Source organism: Mobula birostris, chromosome 25 (genome assembly GCF_030028105.1).
Source record: "Mobula birostris isolate sMobBir1 chromosome 25, sMobBir1.hap1, whole genome shotgun sequence".
NCBI classification, from domain to species: Eukaryota; Metazoa; Chordata; class Chondrichthyes; order Myliobatiformes; family Myliobatidae; genus Mobula; species Mobula birostris.
This window is the reverse complement of record NC_092394.1, coordinates 4322704-4343555: the sequence shown is the minus strand read 5'-3', so window position 1 is coordinate 4343555 and position 20852 is coordinate 4322704. Positions and strand designations below refer to the sequence as shown.

At 49.1% G+C, this 20852-nt stretch overlaps 2 protein-coding genes across 2 annotated transcripts; one reads left to right on the top strand and one right to left on the bottom strand.

Annotated features, from left to right (window-relative positions):
• Window positions 1-544: 544 nt before the first annotated feature.
• On the bottom strand, window positions 545-8430 carry LOC140187567 (sulfurtransferase Alvin_2599-like). Its single transcript, XM_072242984.1, has 4 exons — window positions 8266-8430; window positions 7575-7750; window positions 5381-5489; window positions 545-4182 (listed from the first exon to the last, which is right to left on the bottom strand). Exons 2-4 carry the CDS (start codon window positions 7683-7685, stop codon window positions 3911-3913), a joined length of 492 nt encoding a protein of 163 aa, XP_072099085.1. The 5' UTR covers window positions 7686-7750; window positions 8266-8430; the 3' UTR covers window positions 545-3910.
• med31 (mediator complex subunit 31) lies at window positions 7995-20364 on the top strand. The gene is made up of 4 exons (XM_072242985.1): window positions 7995-8373; window positions 15044-15118; window positions 17225-17321; window positions 19615-20364. Exons 1-4 carry the CDS (start codon window positions 8343-8345, stop codon window positions 19805-19807), a joined length of 396 nt encoding a protein of 131 aa, XP_072099086.1. The 5' UTR covers window positions 7995-8342; the 3' UTR covers window positions 19808-20364.
• The last annotated feature ends 488 nt before the right edge of the window (window positions 20365-20852 follow it).

Sequence of the window (20852 nt, the reverse complement as noted above, 5' to 3'; positions counted from 1 at the left end):
TTTCACCTTTCACCCTTAACCCATGACCTCTGGTTGAAGCCCCAGACAACCTCAGTGGAAAAAGCCTGCTTGCGTTTATCCTATCTATACCCCTCATAATTTTCTACACCTCTTTCAAATTTCTTCTCAATCTTTTATGCTCCAGGGAAAAAGTCTTAACCTATTCAATCCTTCCCATAAGTCAGGTCCTCAAGTCCCAGCAACATCCTTACAAATTTTCTCGTATTCCTTCAATCTTATTGCTACCTTTCCTGTAGGTGGGTGATCAAAACTGCACACGATATTCCAAATTAAATCTCACCAATGTCTTATACAACTTCAACACAGCATCCCATCTCCTGTACTCAATACTTTGATTTATGAGAGCCAACATGCCAAAGGCTTCCTTTATGACCCTGTCTACCTGTGATGAAACTTTCAAGGAATTTTGGACTTGTATTCCCAGATCCCTCCTACTACCTTTAATTGTGTTATTCCTGGGATGGGAGTTTACATTCTGCACTGAGGACTGGCGATACTAAATAAGGCAGCACAGAATTCAGCGTTGGAATTCACTGGTTTATTCAGTTATTAATATTGAATTAGCATGATAATCTTTCACATTGATTTAAAACAGAAATAAAAGCCATTTATGTTCTCAGATAGTTGTGGCCCATTTCCAACAAGCTTGGTCATTCACCCCAACAAACCCTGGGCCCACACATCCCAAAATCTCTGGGCCCACACACCCCAACAAACTCTGAACCCACACACCCCAAAATCTCTGGGCCCGTACACCCCAACGAACCCTGAACCCACACACCCCAACGAACCCTGGGCCCACACACCCCAACGAACCCTGAACCCACAGACCCCAAAAAACCCTGAACCCACAGACCCCAATGAACCCTGAACCCACAGACCCCAGTGAACCCTGAACCCACAGACCCCAACAAACCCTGAACCCACAGACCCCAATGAACCCTGGGCCCACAGACCCCAACGAACCCTGAACCCACAGACCCCAACGAACCCTGGGCTCACACACCCCAACGAACCCTGAACCCACAGACCCCAACAAACCCTGGGCCCACAGACCCCAACAAACCCTGAACCCACAGACCCCAATGAACCCTGGGCCCACAGACCCCAATGAACCCTGGGCCCACAGACCCCAACAAATTCCGTCATTCATTCCCAGAGCCCTCGACCCACACACAAACAGAGAGAGTCTGCCAGTTGCCAGTGCCCTGCAGTCCACTGTCACCCATCTCGCACTGGCTAAAGCACTAGTGCTTGTCCCAGAGCTGAGTGTTCCTGGAGCTAGTGCGTGCCTGCTCCAGTCGTCCCAGAGCTGTGTGTGTCCCATCACCTGTCTCTCACCCCTAACTCTGAACAAACAGAGACACGCGTGTCTGTGCATTGGGACAGGATGTTCCCCTGCAGACAGCTCCAGACAGTGATTATCCTGCCCTGTCGCTCTGCCGACTCTAATGATACCTATGTAAAACATTCCTTGTGCAGAACCAACTATTAATTGACTGCGGCTCTCCGCAACGTACCATTAGGGAAATGTCTGAGTCACAATCCGCTCTATGTCCATAATCACACTAAGGTCAGCCCTCAAGCAACAGCTCAACCCTGAGTGTAGCCAGGCTTAAACCTCCAGATAACCGACCAGGGTTAATGAGTGATCCAGGTACACATGTTCCCCGCTTTTCGAACGTTCGCTTTACGAAACCTCACTGTTAAGAAAGACCTACATTAGTTCCCTGTTTTCGCTAACAGAAGATGTTTTCACTGTTACGAAAAAAGGCAGCGCGCGATAAAAAATCAGCGCGCGCCCCGAGCAGCTGCTCTCTCCCGGATTCGGAACGGCATTGCTTAAACACGTGCCTGTGAGCAGCCATTAGCAAGATGAGTTCTAAGGTATCGGAAAAGCCTAAAAGAGCTCGTAAGGGTGTTACACTTAGCGTAAAAATAGACATAATTAAGCGTTTCGATCGTAGTGAACGAAGCAAGGACAAAGTGAGTTTGGCTTGTGGAAGTTGACGAAGATGATGTTAAAGAGATTTTGGCATCCCATGACCAAGAACTGATAAATGAAGAGCTGATGCAATTGGAAGAGGAAAGGATAACAATCGAAACAGAATGCAGTAGCGAACAGACTGAAAGTGAAGTCGTCCAGGAACTGAACGTGAAGCAACTGCATGAGATTTTCGCTGCAATGATAAAGTACGACTTTAATTTTGAAAGGGTACGTCGGTTTAGGGCATATTTGCAGGATGGTTTGAGTCCTTACAAAGAACTGTATGATCTAAAAATGTGCGAGGCTAAGCAGTCAAGCAAACCTTCCACATCAGCCACAGCAGACGACGAACCTCGACCTTCAACATCGAGGCAGGCAGACATAGAAGATGACCTGCTTGCTCTGATGGAAACAGATGACACCCCAATCCCACCACCCCAACCCCCGGGCTGCGGACAGATACCGATCCGCAAAGAATGCAGCGGTAGCCCGGAGGCACCCAGCACATCTTTAAGAAAAAAAGCCGAAATAAACAAGCTAATTAATTAGGTGCCACCTGGCACATAAATGTCGGCCCAGATCAGAGGCGATTGCAGATCGCGTATCGGTCAGCGGCCCAGAGGGTGGGGGCCACTGCACCACCCCAACCTCCAACGACTCAGCCTAACACACTATCATCAGTGTGCTCAATGTCTTCCCGATTCCCATAAGTGATACTACACTGTACATACATTATTTCTACTTTATATCGGCTGTGTATTTTTACATGTTATTTGGTATGATTTGGCAGCTTCATAGCTTAAAGGTTACTGGAGAGCGCTTGCGCTGTGTTTTTGCCAACAGCGCTTGCGTGAGATTTTCGCTACGGAGAACAGTTCAGTAATGATTGTGGAAAAGTACTTCTACTTTATATAGGCTGTGTATTCATCATATCATTCCTGCTTTTACTATATGTTACTGTTATTTTAGGTTTTATGTGTTATTTGGCATGATTTGGTAGGTTATTTTTGGGTCTGCAAACGCTCACAAATTTTTCCCATATAAATTAATGGTAATTGCTTCTTCACTTTACGACATTCCGGCTTACAAACCATTTCACAGGAACGCTCTACCTTCGGATGGTGGGGGAAACCTATAACCTGCTGGGGTTAGTGAATGACAGCCCTTCCATACAACAGGCCCAGCGGTTAGAAGATTGAGATAAAGAACAGATTTACATTGAAACACACTGAAATGTGTTGTTTGCGTCAACGGCTAACACATCCGATGATGTGTTGCCATTGTGACAACATACCATGCCCAGGTTGTACTAATGCTAACTAGTAAGTCTTTGGGCTATGGGAGGAAACCAGAGCACCCAAAGGAAACCCACACAGTCACGGGGAGAACGTACAAACCCCTGACAGGCAGAGGCAGGAATTGTACCCGGATTATTGGTGTCGCACAGCTTTGCACGAACCATTACACCACTGTATCACTGTCACAACACGACAGTGTAAAAACTCCTTCAACCTGCACCCTGGAACTTCCATGTTTATTTTTTATGTCGAGACACAGTGCGGTAACTGGTCCCCCCGGGCCCAGCGAGCCGTGTCACACAATACACCCATCTGACTAATTAACCCAACGTCTTTGGACAGTGCGAGGAAACCAAAGCACCTGGAGAAACCCACGTATCACAGAGAGAACGTAGAAACTCCCGACGGACAGCGGTGGGCATTAAACCCTGTCACTGGCTCTGGAAGGCGTTATGCTAACCGCTACACTACCGTGCCGTGAATATTAAAGTGAATCAGCAGTAGAAGCACATGAGCAGAGATTATCGGCCTGATTAACCCTTTCCTTACAACTGAGTTCCCAGTGATCCCTCCATCTCTCCGTTGCCGTGTCCTGAGTCGCATCTCACATCGGGGCCCGGAGCTCTGGCTTCAGGAGGTAGGCCCACACTTTGCTGTATGGGTGGACCAGTTGGGTGGGCTGCTCCTTGCTGTCCACGATGGGCTTGCCCTCGTTGGCCCACTTCATCAGCCCGCCCTCCAGGTTGTAGATCCTCTGTGAGTGGCTGAGACCCTGGCCCAAATCACGGGCCAGGAACTGCCCCAGGGACTGGGCCATCTTGGAGGAACGGTAGCCCAATGTGCAGTAACAGACCACGTCCCTGTCCACCTGGCTGTCTGTGGGGGACAGCAAGGGTGATGGTGAGGGGTTGCCCAAGGGTACGAAGTTCACCCTCATTCCCTTGCACAGTCCCTTAACTGTGACTAATTCCTCAACCAGCCCAACTCAACTCCAGATCACACAATGCCCCACTCAACTCCAGATCACACAATGCCCCACTCAACTCCAGATCACACAATGCCCCAACTCAACTCCAGATCACACAATACCCCACTCAACTCCAGATCACACAATACCCCAACTCAACTCCAGATCACACAATACCCCACTCAACTCCAGATCACACAATACCCCACTCAACTCCAGATCACACAATACCCCACTCAACTCCAGATCACACAATACCCCACTCAACTCCAGATCACACAATATCCCAACTCAACTCCAGATCACACAATGCCCCTCCGGTACTCCTCATAAACCACCTCTTCGCCCTCACCCACCGCCAAGTATCCCTTCCCCCCCCCTCAGCAACTCTCCACTCCCCCTCCATTCCCCTTCACTATCTCCCTCACCTCACCTCCTCTCCCTCACACTCATGCCAATGTAACACTCCCTCATCACCCTTCTAACTCCACTCCCTACCCCTCACCCCAAACACCTACCCGCTGCCCCCCACCCACTCCCCAACAGTCACTCCACACCCTTGAGCCTCAGACCCCACCGCACCCCCCCCCCCCCAGACCCTCTGGTCAATCCACCCGAATTGGACTCGAGGAAGAAAAGGTGAGGTTAGAGACAGGGAGTGAATGAGGGAGAGCAGGAGATGAATGAAGTGGAGGAGATGAGAGGTAGATGAAGGAGGGGTTAGTGATGATGGAGAGGGGAGTGAGGTGGAAGGGATGAGAGAGAGGAGGGGTAGATGGAAGGGTTAGTGATGAGGGAGAGGAGAGTGAGGTGGAAGGGATGAGAGAGAGGAGGGGTAGATGAAGGAGGGGTTAGTGATGAGGGAGAGGGGAGTGAGGTGGAGGGGATGAGAGGGAGGAGGGGTAGATGAAGCAGGGGTTAGTAATGAGGGAGAGGGGAGTGAGGTGGAAGGGATGAGAGGGAGCTGGAGGAAGTGAGAGACGGGATGAAAGAGAGGAGGGGTAGATGAAGGGGGAGGGGGAGACGTTTAGCTGGAGGGAAGGTAAAGAGTGACATTCAGGAGGGGGAGACGATGGTGTTGAGGATCAGAACCCCAGTGGTCCCTACCTGCCAGACCCAGCTCCTTCACCGTCTTCTCCATATCGGTGGTCTCTGAGTCAACGCAAACGGCTCCCTCCAAGTGACTGACTTCATATTCGGCCCGACTGCGGATGTCCTGTAATGAGTGGAATAGGAATCATGTTTGATGTATTATCCTTGGCCCAGGAGTGTGTGATGGGATGGTGTGGAGGGAGCTTCACACTGTATCTGACCCCGGGAGTTTGTGATGGGACGGTGTGGAGGGAGCTTCACTCTGTGTCTGACCCCGGGAGTGTGTGATGGGACGGTGTGGAGGGAGTTTCACTCCGTGTCTGACCCCGGGAGTGTGTAATGGGACGGGGTAGAGGGAGCTTCACTCTGTGTCTGACCCCGGGAGTGTGTGATGGGACGGTGAGGAGTGAGCTTCACACTGTATCTGACCCCGGGAGTGTGTGATGGGACGGTGTGGAGGGAGCTTCACTCTGTGTCTGACCCCGGGAGTGTGTGATGGGACGGTGTGGAGGGAGTTTCACTCCGTGTCTGACCCCGGGAGTGTGTAATGGGACGGGGTAGAGGGAGCTTCACTCTGTGTCTGACCCTGGGAGTGTGTGATGGGACGGTGCGGAGGGAGCTTCACTCTGTATCTGACCCCGGGAGTGTGTAATGGGACGGGGTAGAGGGAGCTTCACTCTGTGTCTGACCCTGGGAGTGTGTGATGGGACGGTGCAGAGGGAGCTTCACTCTGTGTCTGACCCCGGGAGTGTGTGATGGGATGGTGTGGAGGGAGCTTCACTCTGTGTCTGACCCCGGGAGTGCGTAATGGGACGGTGTGGAGGGAGCTTCATTCTGTGTCTGACCCCGGGAGTGTGTGATGGGACGGGGTAGAGGGAGCTTCACTCTGTGTCTGACCCCGGGAGTGTGTGATGGGACGGTGTGGAGGGAGCTTTACCCTGTGTCTGACCCTGGGAGTGCGTGACAGGATGGTATAAAGAGAGCATCACTCTATCAGTGATACAGGGTATTTGGTGATGCGACTGTATCAGTGATACAGGGTATTTGGTGAGGTAACTGTATCAGTGATACGGGGTATTTGGTGATGTGACTGTATCAGTGATATGGGGTATTTGGTGATGCGACTGTATCAGTGATACAGGGTATTTGGTGAGGTGACTTTGTATCAGTGATACAGGGTATTTGGTGAGGTAACTGTATCAGTGATACGGGGTATTTGGTGATGTGACTGTATCAGTGATATGGGGTATTTGGTGATGCGACTGTATCAGTGATACAGGGTATTTGGTGAGGTGACTTTGTATCAGTGATACAGGGTATTTGGTGAGGTGACTCTGTATTAGTGATACAGGGTACTTGGTGAGGTGACTATCAGTGATACAGGGTACTTGGTGAGGTCTCACCCAACCTCAGTGGACAACGCTGCCTCCATTTACCCTATCTGTACCCCTCATAATTTTGAATACATCTGTGAATCTCTCCTCATCCTCCTGCTCTCCAGGGAATAACGTCCTAACCTATTCAACCTTTTCCTTTAACTGAGGTCCTCAAGTCCCGGCCACATCCTTGTAAATTTTCTCTCAGACCCTTCACCAAGTACCTTTTGTCCCAGGAAGTGGTCAAGGTGGGTCCAATTGCAACATTTAAGAGGTTCATGGAGGATTATGAACCAGCTGTGGCCTGTGTTGACCAGTTGGGCCAAAGGGCCTGTATTACCTTTGCAATATTGGAAGGTCTAGATAGACTGGATGTGGAGAGAACTGTTTCCTATAGCGGGAGTCTAGGATAATGGGGAAGAGCCTCAGAATTGAGGGATTTTCCTTTAAAACAGAGATGAGGAGGAATTTCTTTTGTCAGAGGCTGATGAATCTATGGAGCTGTGGAGGCCAAATCATTGAGTATATTTTAAGCAGAGGTTGACAGGTTCTTGATTAGTCAGCAGTTCAAAAGTTATGGAAAGAAGACTGGAGAATGGTATTGAGAGGAATAATAAATCAGTCATGATGGAACGGCAGAGCAGACTCGATGGGCTGAATGGCCTAATTCTGCTCCTATGTCGTATGGTCTACTGTCTCAATGATATCTCACTCTGTGGCCTAGTGAACACAGTTATCTAATTATCCCTGCCGCTCCCATATTCCCAACAATCTCCAGAGACAATCCGGCAGCTACGGGAAGGAGGAGGAAGGAATTGCTCAGGGCCTCTCACCAGCAGCAACACCTGGTTCCGGCTCTGTTTCAGCCGGTCCAGCAGGTGGTTGGACTCGAGGTCCTGCACTGACTGAAAGCTGGTACGAATCCACCAGATTACAGGGTTCATCCTCGCCGGTGGGGTGATCTGCAGCCCGCTGGGGTTCACAGTGATCAGGGGTCTTCCAAAACCACCTGTCAGAACACAGGAAAGAGGACGTCAGGAAAAGCGGTTATCCAGAAGGAACAGCTCACAGAGGTGAACCAGGAGGGGACAGAGACGGGCCAGTGTACACACCACCACTGGTCTTCCATTCAGGCAGACGGGGACAGCACACCAGTCCTCCCACCGACAGGGGGCAGCACCATCGGTCCCCCCACAGACAGGGGGCAGAACCACCGGTCCTCCCACTGACTGGGGGTGGGGGGGGTAGCACCGCCAGTCCTCCAGCAGACAGGGCGCGGCACCACCGGTCCTCCTTAAGACAGGGAGCGGCAGCACCGGTCTTCCGGCAGTCAGGAGGCCATACCGGCGGTCCTCTAGCCCTGAGGCGATATCGTGCCGTTTCCCCTCCATTCCGGTGGGGGGCAGTGTCTGCTTGTCTTCGTCACTTCCTTCGTGTTTGCGGAGACGGTGAACGGGCTGAGGCCGGGGGCTGATTCCTCGTCTGCTGTGTCGATTACATCGATTAACGTGCGGAAAATCGTACCTGTGAGCACCGACTATTAGTGTTGGGGACGCGAAACGGCTTCTTCTGGTTTATGTCCGTGGCGTAACGAAGGGAGAATGGCGGCGGCCCCGAATACTTTGGAGACTGGTAAGGGGAGGGCGTGATGTGTTCGTTACGTGACCGGCTGCGCCAATCGCCGGGCGGCTAAGAGGGGCGGAAGTGGGAGCTGCGAGCAAATGCGCGGGGCGGAAGTCGGGGTCCAGTTGTTGGAGGTCGCTGTTGTTCTCTCTCCCCAGCCAGTGCTGCTGTGGTTTGGGGGACTGACCCTAGCCATTCGGGCGCTTTCCATAGGGTGAGAAGAGACAGTTCGGCCCTTGAGCTTTCTGTACTATCCAAGCAGCTCCGGCTTGGGGTATCTGGTTCCACCACTGGCGAATTGTCTAACAATCTTTTGACCTCAAAATATAGGATCTTCTTTTGACCTGGCATTCGCCATTGCTTACTTAATAAATTAATTTTACAATTAATTCAACCCTCTGGTCCATTGATGAAACAGCCTCTTGGCCCAATTCCTCCTTTCCGCATTTGCTCTTTAGTCTTGCTGATACAGATCCACGTGCTGTGTAAGTAACTCGTTCTTTTATCAGGTAAAGGAGGAAGCCTGTTTAAATCTATCCTCCTATTTGCCTGCAACTCACTCTCTCTCTCTCTCAGTTCAACACACGAAACGCAAGAGGAACTCAGCAGGTCAGGCAGCATCGATGGAAATGAACAAACAGTCGAAGTTTTAGGCTGAGTCCCTTCTTCAGGACTGGAAGGGGGGGGAAGACGACAGAGTAAAAAGGTGAGGGTAAGGGAAGGAGGATAGCTGGAAGGTGATAGGTGAAACCAGGTGGCTGGGAAAGGTCAAGGGCTGGAGAGGAGAGGAGAAGCCGGGGGTGATGTGGTGGGCAGGTAAGGAGCAGGAGTATATGTGGGAAGGACAAATGGACAAGGAATCATGGAGGGAGCGACCCCTGCGGGAAGTGGGGGGGGGGGTAAAGATGTGAATGGTGGTAGGATCCTGTTGAAAATGGCAGAAGCTGCGGAGAATGACTTGTTGAATGTGGAAGCATGGGGTGGTAGGTGAGGACAAAAGAATTCTATATTAAGGCAGCAGGAAATGGGGGAGATGCTGGTGCGGAGGGAAGGGAGATCCCGTTCTTTGAAGAAAGAGGGCATCTCTGATGTACTGAAAAGGAAAGCGTCCTGCGGACACGTGCAGCGGCGATGAAGGAGCTGAGAAAGGGGAATTGCATTTTTACAGTGGACAGTGTCGGAAGAGTCACGATAACTGCGAATCAGTAGGTTTATAAAATAATGGCAGCCAACAGTTTGTCGATGGAGGTGGAGACAGAGATCAAAAAAGGGGAGGGAGGTGACAGAAATGGACCAAGTGAATTTAAGGGCAGAGTGGAAGCTGGAGGCAAAATTGATGAAATTAGCAAACTCAGCATGGGTGCATGAAGCAGCACTAATGCAAATGTCACTCCACTCTTTAAGGAAGGAGGGAGACAGCAGAAAGGAAATTATAGACCAGTTAGCCTGACCTCAGTGGCTGGGAAGATGTTGAAGTCAATTGTTAGGGATGAGGTTATGGAGTACTTGGTGACACAGGACAAGATAGGAAAAAGTCAGCATGGTTTCTTTAAGGGTAAATCTTGCCTGATGGACCTGTTGGAATTCTTTGAGGAAATTACAAGTAGGATAGATAAAGGGGATGTAGTGAATGTTGTATATTTGGACTTGCAGAAGGCCTTTGACAAGGTGCCGTACATGAGGCTGCTTACCAAGTTAAGAGTCCATGGTATCATAGGAGAGTTATTGGTATGGTTAGAGCATTGGCTGATTGGTAGGAGGCAGCAACTGGGACTAACAGGATCCTTTTCTGGTTGGCTGCCAGTGACTGGTGGTGTTCCGCAGGGGTCGGAGTTGGGACTGCTTCTTTTTATGCTGTATATCAATGATTTAGATGATGGAATAGATGGCTTTGTTGCCAAGCTTGCAGATGATACGAAGATTGGTGGAGGGACAGATAGTGTTGAGGAAACAGGTAGGATGCCGAAGGACTTGGACACATTAGGAGAACGGGCAAGAGAGTGGCAAATGAAATATAATGTTGGAAAATGCATGGTCATGCACTTTGGTAGTAGAAATAAATGTGCAAACTATTTTCTAAATGGGGAGAAAATCCAAAAATCTGAGATGCAAAGGGACTTGGGAGTCCTTGTGCAGAACACCCTAAAGGTTAACTTGCAGGTAGAGTTGGTGGTGAGGAAGGCAAATGCAATGTTAGCTTTCATTTCAAGAGGTCTGGAATATAAAAACAAGGATGTGATGCTGAGGCTTTATAAGACACTGGTGAGGCCTCACCTTCAGTATTGTGAACAGTTTTGGGCTTCGGGTTCAAAGGAGGTTCACAAGGATGATTCCAGGAATGAAAGAGTTATCAAATGAGGAACATTTGACTGCTGCCTGTGCCACGTGTCAGTGAGGGTAGAAACAGGATGATTTGGCAAATTAATGCATGACTGAGAAGCTGGTGCAGGGGGCAGGGCTTTAGGTTCTTGGATCATTGGGATCTCTTCTGGGGGAGGTGTGACCTGTTCAAAAGTGATGAACCAGGGGGGAACCAATATTCTGGTGGGCAGGTTTGTTAGAGCTGTTGGAGAGGGTTTAAACTAATTTGTCAGGGGGGTGGGAACCGGAGTAAAGGGACTCAGGATAGAATGGACAGTAAAAAAAAGCCAAGATAGTGTGCAGACTGTCAGGAAGGACAGGCAGATGAGAGGAGAAAACTACAGCCAGCAGGGTGAGTATCAGTGCACTAGGGATGCAGAATCAAAAAGGGTAGCAAATGCAGCATTTAAAATGTTATATTGTTAACAGTTTTGGACTCCTCATCCAAGAAAAGATGTGCTGTCATTGGAGAGCGTTCGGAGGAGGTTCGTAAGGATGATTCTGGGAGTGAAATGTTATCATATGAAGAATGTTTGATGGTTCTGGGTCTGTACTTGCGGGAATTTAGAAGAACGCAGGGGATCTCATTGAAACCTTTCAAATATTGAAAGGCCTAGATAAGGTAGATGTGGAAAGCATGTTTTGCATGTTGGGGGAGTCAAGGACAAGAGAGGACAACATCAGGATAGGGGGGCATCCATTTAAAACAGCAATGCAAATAAATTTCTTTAGCCAGAAAGTGGTGAATTAGTGGAATTTGTTACCACAGGCAGCTTTGGAAGCAAGGTCATTGGGTGTATTTAAAGCAGAGCTTGATAGGTTCTTGATTGGACACGGTATCATAGGTTATGGGGAGAAGGCCGGGGAGTGGGGCTGAGGAGGGAATAAAAGGATCAGCCATGATTAAATGGGGGAGCAGTCTCGATGGGCCAAATGGCCTAATTCTGCTCCTATGTTTTATGGTCTAAATTGGGCAATTAGAATAAGTCATTGCTCAAGACAACGAGATTGCTGTGCTATTCCAGTCTCAGCAAAACAAATATCTGCAATACATGCGTTACGGCTTAATTAAAAACAAAATTTCCATATTTACCTGCAGCAAGTGACTGCAGTAGTCCATAACACTCAAAGGCCATCGGCAAGTCATGGTGTAGCATCTTTCAGCTGCACAACAGCCCTCGGGAAGAAGCTGTTTTCAGTCTCACTGTCTTGGCCAAGATGTTTCCGTATATCCTACCGGATTGCACAGACACTAGCACAGCAACCTGCGAGCTGGAATGTGATTGGGGGCGGGCGGGGGGGAACCAGAGCACATGGGGAAAACCCACCCAGTCAGAGGAGAACATGCAAAGTGTACACAGTCAGCACTGGAAGTCAGGGTTGAACCCGGATTTTGGAGCTGGAAGGCAGGAGGATTAATTGCCTTGCAGTGAGTGTTTATTCTGTAACTCTTCCTACAAAAAATACCAGTCCCTTCATTTCCTCATCTGTCATGTTGTTCGATCATTGGTCTGTGTTGGCCCTAGCACAGCACATCCTTAAATGTGTTGGTTGTTACCACAAATGACACGTTCCTCTGTATGCTTCAATGTTTCAATCTTTGTTTTGGTCACCCCCCCCCCACTATAGTTCTGTACATTATGTGCCGTTTCCATGACCATGATTGTTCTTGGTAAATTTTTCTACAGAAGTGGTTTGCCATTGCCTTCTTCTGGGCAGTGTCTTTACAAGCTGGGTGACCCCAGCCATTATCAATACTCTTCAGAGATTGTCTGCTGTCAGTGGTCACGTAAGCAGGATTTGTGATATACACCAGCTGCTCAAACAACCATCCACCACCTGATCCCGTGGCTTCACGTGACCCTGATCAGTGGGGGGGCTAAGCAGGTTCTACACCTTGCCCAAGGGTGACCTGTAGACTAGTGGAGGGAAGGAATGCCTTACACCTCCTTTGGTAGTGACGTATCTCCACCCTGCCACTCAATATTTCAATGTACTTGTGAGAATTAAATCTGTAAAGGGATATATCTGAATGTGATAGATCTGTAAAGGGATATATTCAAGATTTATGCTTATGTATCTCACAGACATGGAGACGTTCAGTGAAATGAATCATTGGGATTAACAACCAAGATACCCAGGCAGGTGCTAAGAGTAGCCTGCAGGTGTTGCCACACACTCTGGTGTCAAATTAATTCTTCCTGTAAACTCACCGAATCCAGGTCGCTCATAATTTTATATATTTCGACAAAGTTTCCTTATAGTCCTCTGTTCCAAAGAAATTATCGCCATTCTTATCGGCCTTTCCTCATGGTGTGCAATTTTCCAGTCCACTAAAGAAAAAGTTCAAAATAAATTTATTACCAAAGTGCATCAATGTCACCATATATATAACCCTGAGATTCATTTCCGGATCAAGACGCTAAACACTGTACATATAGCTCACACACAACACATTAACTAATATAACCACAAATAAATTAAGAAATAATAAAGTGTATTAGGGTTTAGCATCCCCCCCCCACCTGAATCAGAATCAGGTTTAACATCACCAGCATTTGTTGTGAAATTTGTCGTCTTTGCGGCAGCAGTAAATGCAACACATAATAGAGAAAGAAACTGTGAATTACAGTAAGTGTGTGTATATGTCTGTGTGTGTGTGTATATATATATATATATTAAAAAAAACACACACACTGTATATATGAATACAATATACATCCTGAAATTCTTTTACTTTGCAAACATCCACGAAAGCAGAGGAATGAATGACAGTTAAATGTTAGAACCCCAAAGACCCCCAACTCCCCCCTCCCAAGCATAAGCAGCAGCAAAGCAACAACCCCCTCCCTCCCCCACCAGCAAAAAAGCACCCCCCCCTCCACCGAGCACTCAAGTGTGCAGCAAAGCATCAATAAAGACACAGACTTGCACTACTTGTTCACCGGGTAATTCAATATTCCACAGTGTGTGTGTGTGTGTGTGTGTGTCTCTCTCTCTCTCTCTCTCTCTCTCTCTCTCCTCTCTCTCTCTCCTCTCTCTCTCTCTCTCTCTTTCTCTCTCCTCTCTCTCCTCTCTCTCTCTCTCTCTCTCTCTCTCTCTCTAAAAATAGGTGTCCCCATTTCACAGCGAGAGGGGAGGCATAACAAAACAACTCGCCAATTTATGGTGTTAAAAGTCTTGTGTCGATTTTCCAGAGCTTTGTGCCCAAAGAACTCGGGTCTCTAGGCACACAGCCAGCAGCCAGCTCGCTGCTTTCGATCTTCCATACACTCCGGCGACACATCAGGCAGCAGTACCGGCCTCGAATCAGCCCATCTCCAGAGCCACCAAAATCCGGCACCCTGAAGGTGTGCTAGTCTTCCAGGCCACGTCCTTGGCATACCGAAAAGCGGCCGGTCTTGAGGCCCTGAGAGCGGGTACAATTCCCGCAAAGAACTGAAGTCAGCGTGTAACTCCAGGTCAGGGTCTTCAAAAGAACCCTGAAAAGGAAAAAAAGAGATATTAAAGATAGAAACAGAGCTGTTTCCGAAGATGTTCTCAAACTCCTAATGAAATATAGCTGCTGATGTATCTTCTTTGAAACTGCATTAATATGTTGGGTGCAGAGATATTGACACTCAGGAACTTGAAATTGCTCATTCTTTCCATTTCTGATCCCTCTATGAGAACTGGTGTGTGTTCCTTCTTCTTACTCTTTCTGAGGTCCACAATCAGTTCTTTGGTCTTACTGACCCCTGGGTTAGTGCCAACCATTAGCCATGCATTTGCTTTAATTGTCCCTACATTCCCATCAAGTTCACACAGACTCTACCATTAACCCAGCTGGAGGGTAAATTTCAGTGGTCAATTAACCCAGAAGCTCCCACGTCTTTGGAATGAGGGATGAAACTGGAACACCCAGGAGGTACCCATGCAGTCACGGAGAGAACGCAGACAGTGGCGGATGTCAGGAGCAGGTCCCCGAGGTTGTGGGGCAAGGTGCAGGAGATCCCCAGGAAGATTTACTGGGAGGTGGAGAGGAGGTTTGGGGGCATGGAGGCAGATACATTAAAGACATCTAAGAGACTCTTAGATGGGCATATGGATGATGGAAAAATGGAGGGCTGTGTGGGAGGGAGGAGTTAGATTGATCTTAGAGTAAGTAAAAACGTCATGGGCCAAAGGGCCTGTACTCTGTACTGCTGTACTGTTCTATGTTCTGTGAGATGATGTTTGAGTATCACACTTTGTCAGTTTTTGAACTGTGAGAATTAACCTGTGTTTTCCACCATTCCTCCTCCCCCCCCCCCCCCCCCCCCCCATTATCCATCATCAGAGGAACAGGCAAAGCTGCGTTTCCAGGTGGAGCTGGAGTTTGTTCAGTGTCTGGCAAACCCAAACTACCTGAACTGTGAGTATCCTGGGTAGCTGCCGGCGTCGCTGACCTTGGGAACAGTGCCAGGCAGACTGCGCAAGGCAGTGCAACGGGATTCAGCTGGAGGCTTAGACCAGGGGAGCTGGTGTAGGATATCGGAATCTGGTTTATTAGCACTGACATAGGATGTGATATTGGTGGCAGCAGTACAGTGCAATACATATAAAAACACCGTAAATTACGAAAGCTGAATAACTAGTTTGTGTTCGTGGGTTCACAGACCATTCAAAGCTCTGATGGCGGAGGGGAAGAAGCTGTTTCTGAATCGTTGACTGTGTACCTCCTCCCTGATGGTAGCAGTGAGAAGAGGGCCTGTCCTCGGTGGTGGGGGTCCCTGATGATGGATGGTAGCAGTGAGAAGAGGGCCTGTCCTCGGTGGTGGGGGTCCCTGATGATGGATGGTAGCAGTGAGAAGAGGGCCTGGCCTCGGTGGTGGGGGTCCCTGATGATGGAAGCTGACTAAATTCTACCTCCAAGCTTGCACGATTAAGCCAGAATCAAAGATTCAAAGTCAAAGTACATTTATTATCAAAGTATATGTAGCATATAACCATGAGATTTGACTTTCCACGGTCAGCCGTGAAACAAAGAGCCCATTCAAAGAAAACATCAAACACCCATTGTGCAAAAAAAAGAGAAAAAATTGTGCAAATGGCAAAGGTGAGCAAAAAACACACAAAATATAAAACATCAAAACCTTGAACCGGCCTAGGAGTGTTCAGTTCAGCTGAGCACTGTGTTGTTCAGTTCAGCTTAGTGCCGTGTTGTTCAGTTCAGCTGAGCACTGTGTTGTTTAACTGCAGGCCACAGAGCCAGTCTGTCCCAATGAAAATCGTACAAATTAGCAATTAAAAAAGGAGAGACCAGAAACACATCATAATGTGAACTACAGAGCCCAGTCCACACACCACGATGATATCAGGTTTAATATGATTGGCATGTCATGAAATATGTTGTTTTGCAACTGCAGTAAATTCCAATACATAAAAAACTAAAAATTACAATGAAATATATATAAATTAAATTAATTGCAAAAAGAGAGCAAAAGAAAGAAAAAGAAGTGAGGTAGTGTCCATGGGTTCGTTGTCCATTCAGAAATCTGATGGTGGAGGGGAAGAAGCTGTTCCCAAAGCGTTGCGTGTGGGCCTTTCATCCTTGATGGTACTGATGAGGAGAGGGCTTGCCCTGGGCACTGAGGGTTCTTAGTGGTGGCTGCTGTCTTGAGGCACCGCCTTTAGAAGATGTTCTTGGTGCTGGGGAGGGTTGTGCCCATGATGGAGCTGATTCAGTCTGCAATCCTCTGCAGCTCATTCCGATGCTGTGCATTGGAGCCTCCAAATCAGGCTGTGATGCAATGAGTCAGAATGCCTTCCACCAGACATTTACAGAGATTTGTCAGAGTATTTGGTAACATACCAAGTCTCTTCAAGCTGCTAATGAAGTAGAGCCGCTGTTGTGCCTTCTTCATGATTACATCAACGGCCCCTGATAGACCTTCGGCCCTTGATAGATCCTCTGAGATGTTGGTGCCCAGCTACTTGAAACCAGACATAGTCATAGGCATACTTTATTGATCCCAGGGGAAATTGGTTAAACTACTCACCCTTTCCACCCCTGGCCCCTCGATGAGGGCCAGTGTGTGTTCCCTTCCTGAAGTCCACAGTCAATTTCTTGTTCTTGCTGATGTTGAGTGCAAGGTTGTTGCTGATCTGTCTCACTCCAGTACGCTCCTCTTCGGCATTTGAGAGTTTGACTGACGACGCGGTGTGATCGGTGAATGGGAGGTTCTCAGAGAGGGGCCCCGGTGGCTCACTGGGCGATACAGGAGTGCTTGCTGGGTGTGAACGGTGGTAAGGACCGTGGTGGGTGGTTGGGAGTAGCTCCTGTAAGGGATTGTTGGAGGGGTGGCAATGCAGAGGGACAGGTAGGGGAATGGCGTTAAAGAGTGGTGGGAGTTGGGGTTGTGGCTGAGGGATTAGAGAGCCAGCACTGGTTATGGAGGTGTGCCTTGTCTATTGGTGTGGTTGTCTGGGTAGCCTTGTCGCTGGCACCTAATTAAATTATTTTGTCTTGGTGCCACAGTCCTGGCGCAGCGAGGCTACTTCAGAGACCGCACATTCGTCAATTACTTCAAGTACCTTCTGTACTGGAAAGAGCCGGAGTATGCCAAGTACCTGAAGTAAGTGCCCCGGCCAGTGTCGGATTCAGGTTTCATATCACTGGCATATAACGTAAAATGTATTGTTCTGCAGCAGCAGTACAGAGCGATGTAATATAAATTACAGTAAAAATAGATAACTTGAGGCACCACCTTTTTCACTGTACATTGCCCTGGGAAGTTCATATCTAGAATCAGGTTTTTATCACTGAGATGTGTTGTGAAATTGTTCTTTTGCAGCAGCAGTACAACACAGTACATAAAAATTACTATAAATTACAAATGACTAAATATTGTAAATAAAGAAATAAGAAGTTAGTGTTCATGGATTCGGATGGCAGAGGAAAAGAAACTAGAGATACAGCATGGCATCAAATGGTGAAAGGCCCAGACAGAGTGGATATGGAGAAGACATTTCCTATAGTGGGGGAGTCTAGGACCAGAGGACACAGATAGAGTGGATGTGGAGAGGATGTTTCCTATATTGGGGGAGTCTACGACCAGAGGACGCAGATAGAGCAGATATGGAGAGGATGTTTCCTATAGTGGGGGAGTCTAGGACCAGAGGACACAGTTAGAATGGATGTGGAGAGGATGTTTCCTATAGTGGGGAGTCTAGGACCAGAGGGCACAGATAGAGTGGATGTGGAGAGGATGTTTCCTATAGTGGGGGAGTCTAGGGCCAGAGGACACAGACAGAGTGGATGTGGAGAGGATGTTTCCTATAGTGGGGGAGTCTAGGACCAGAGGGCACAGATAGAGTGGATGTGGAGAGAATGTTTCCTATAGTGGGGAGTCTACGACCAGAGGACACAGATAGAGCAGATATGGAGAGGATGTTTCCTATAGTGGGGGAGTCTAGGACCAGAGGACACAGACAGAGTGGATGTGGAGAGGATGTTTCCTATAGTGGGGGAGTCTAGGACCAGAGGGCACAGATAGAGTGGATGTGGAGAGAATGTTTCCTATAGTGGGGAGTCTAGGACCAGAGGACACAGATAGAGTGGATGTGGAGAGAATGTTTCCTATAGTGGGGAGTCTAGGACCAGAGGACACAGATAGAGTGGGTGTGGAGAGGATGTTTCCTATAGTGGGGGAGTCTAGGACCAGAGGACACAGATTCAGAATTGAGGGACATCTGTTTAGAACAGAGATGAGGAATTTCTTTAGCCAGAGGGTATTAAATCTATGGAATTCATTGCCACAGGCAGCTGTGGAGGCCATGTCATTGGTATATTAAAGCAGAGGTTGATTAGTCAGGGTGTCAGGAGACAGGAGAATGGGGCTAAGAGGGATGATAAATCAGTCATAATGAAATAGCAGAGCAGACTTGATGGGCCGAGTAGGCTAATTCTGTTCCTATGTATTATTGTAATAGCCCTTTCTGGCCCAACGAGCCCACACTGCCCAATTACCTCCATGTGACCAATGAACCTACTAACCGGTAGGGTCTGTCACTGTACAATAACTGGGAGGAAAGCCATGCGGTTACGAGGAGAATGTACAGACAGCGTCAGGAATCGAACCCGGGCCACTGGCACTGTAACCACTACACCACTGTGCTGTTCATGAGTGTGTGTCTTCAGGCTCCTGTACCTCCTCTCCAATGATAGTAATGAGAAGACGGCATGTCCTGGGTGGTGAGGGTCTTTAGTGATGAATCCGCCTTCTTGAGACACTGAATTATTCTTCGGATTCATTTGTTTGTTACGTGTACATCGAAGCATAATGTGAAATGTGGTGTTTGCGCTGAGAACGTGCTAGGGGCAGTCTGCAATTGCTGCCACACAGTCTGGTGCCAATATAGCATGTCCACAAGGTTCAGCAGAACAACACCAAACAAGGCCCTTTCCCACCCTCCGAACCACAGACAGGCCTCCAACCACAGGACTCTTGGCCCCGGCCTTATCTTGATTAGCCAGGGCATCGAAGGGTATGGGGAGAAGGCAGGGGAATGGAGATGATTGGAAGAATTGAGTCAGCCCATGACTGAATGGCAGAGACTCGATGGGCTGAATGGCCTACTTTTGCTCCTATATGTTATGCTCCCTCAGACACGCAGATGTCTGGCCTCCAGTTCCTTGCCCAGACTTGCAGACATCGGGCCTCCAACTTCCAGACATGCCGACCCAGGGGCTTTGACCTTCTGGCCTTAACCTCCAGACTCACCGGTCTATGACCAGGGCTCATTGATCACAGGACTTTGAACCGCGCCCCTCGTGTCTCCAACCGACCCTTGCCGACCTGGGGTGTGGGGTCACCGGCCCTCGTGTTTCTCCGCTAGCTCTCTCACTCTCTGTCTCTTGCCCTGCAGATACCCCCAGTGCCTGCACATGCTGGAGCTGCTGCAGTACGAGCACTTCCGTAAGGAGCTGGTGAACGCGCAGTGTGCCAAGTTCATCGACGAGCAGCAGCTTCTCCACTGGCAGCACTACTCCCGGAAGCGGGTCAGGCTGCAGCAAGCCCTGGCAGAGCAGCAGCAGCAGAACAACGCGTCTGGCAAGTGAGGGTGCCGGAGAGCGTCAGGGGAAGCCAGAGTGAAGGCTGCCGCAGCATACTTCAACAAAGACGTTCTCCTGGCACACCTGGGGCAGGAAAGGACCCCTCCCTTGGAGATTTGTTTTATGAACAGTTCAGACGTGAAGCGATTGAGTGAGGACAATGTGCCCCAATCTGCAGCTCTGCACTCTTCAACATCAGCTCAATTCACTGCTGAGAGTTTCTGTCAGTGGGACAGAACACAACTCCCTGGACGTTACCCAGTTGAAAACCCAGAAATGTTAGCCATTTGTAGAAGGAACTAGCACAATATACAGTAAGACCATGTTACTAGATTTCAGTGTGTTTTGAAAGTCTACACCCAGCCAAAACTTTAACCTTCCTGTCCAATCCAGCAGTCCTGGTGTACAGTACTGGTGGGGACGAGTCTGTCACTGTATAACACCGGGGTACGGTACCGGTGGGGACGAGTCTGTCACTGTATAACACCAGGGTACGGTGCCGGTGGGGATGGGTCTGTCACTGTACAACACTGGGGTACGGTACTGGTGGGGATGGGTCTGTCACTGTACAACACTGGGGTACGGTACCGGTGGGGACGGGTCTGTCACTGTGTAACACTGGGGTACGGTACTGGTGGGGACGGGTCTGTCACTGTATAACACCGGGGTATGGTACTGGTGGGGACGGGTCTGTCACTGTATAACACCGGGGTACGGTGCCGGTGGGGACGGGTCTGTCACTGTATAACACCGGGGTACGGTGCCGGTGGGGACGGGTCTGTCACTGTATAACACCGGAGTACGGTACTGGTGCGGATGGGTCTGACACTGTAACACCAGGTTCTGGGACTGGTGCGGACGGGTCAGACACTGTAACACCAGGTACTGGGACTGGTGCGGATGGGTCCGACACTGTATAACACCGGGGTACGGTACCGGTGGGGACGGGTCCGACACTGTATAACACCGGGGTATGGTACCGGTGGGGACGGGTCCGACACTGTATAACATCGGGGTACGGTACTGGTGGGGACGGGTCTGTCACTGTAAT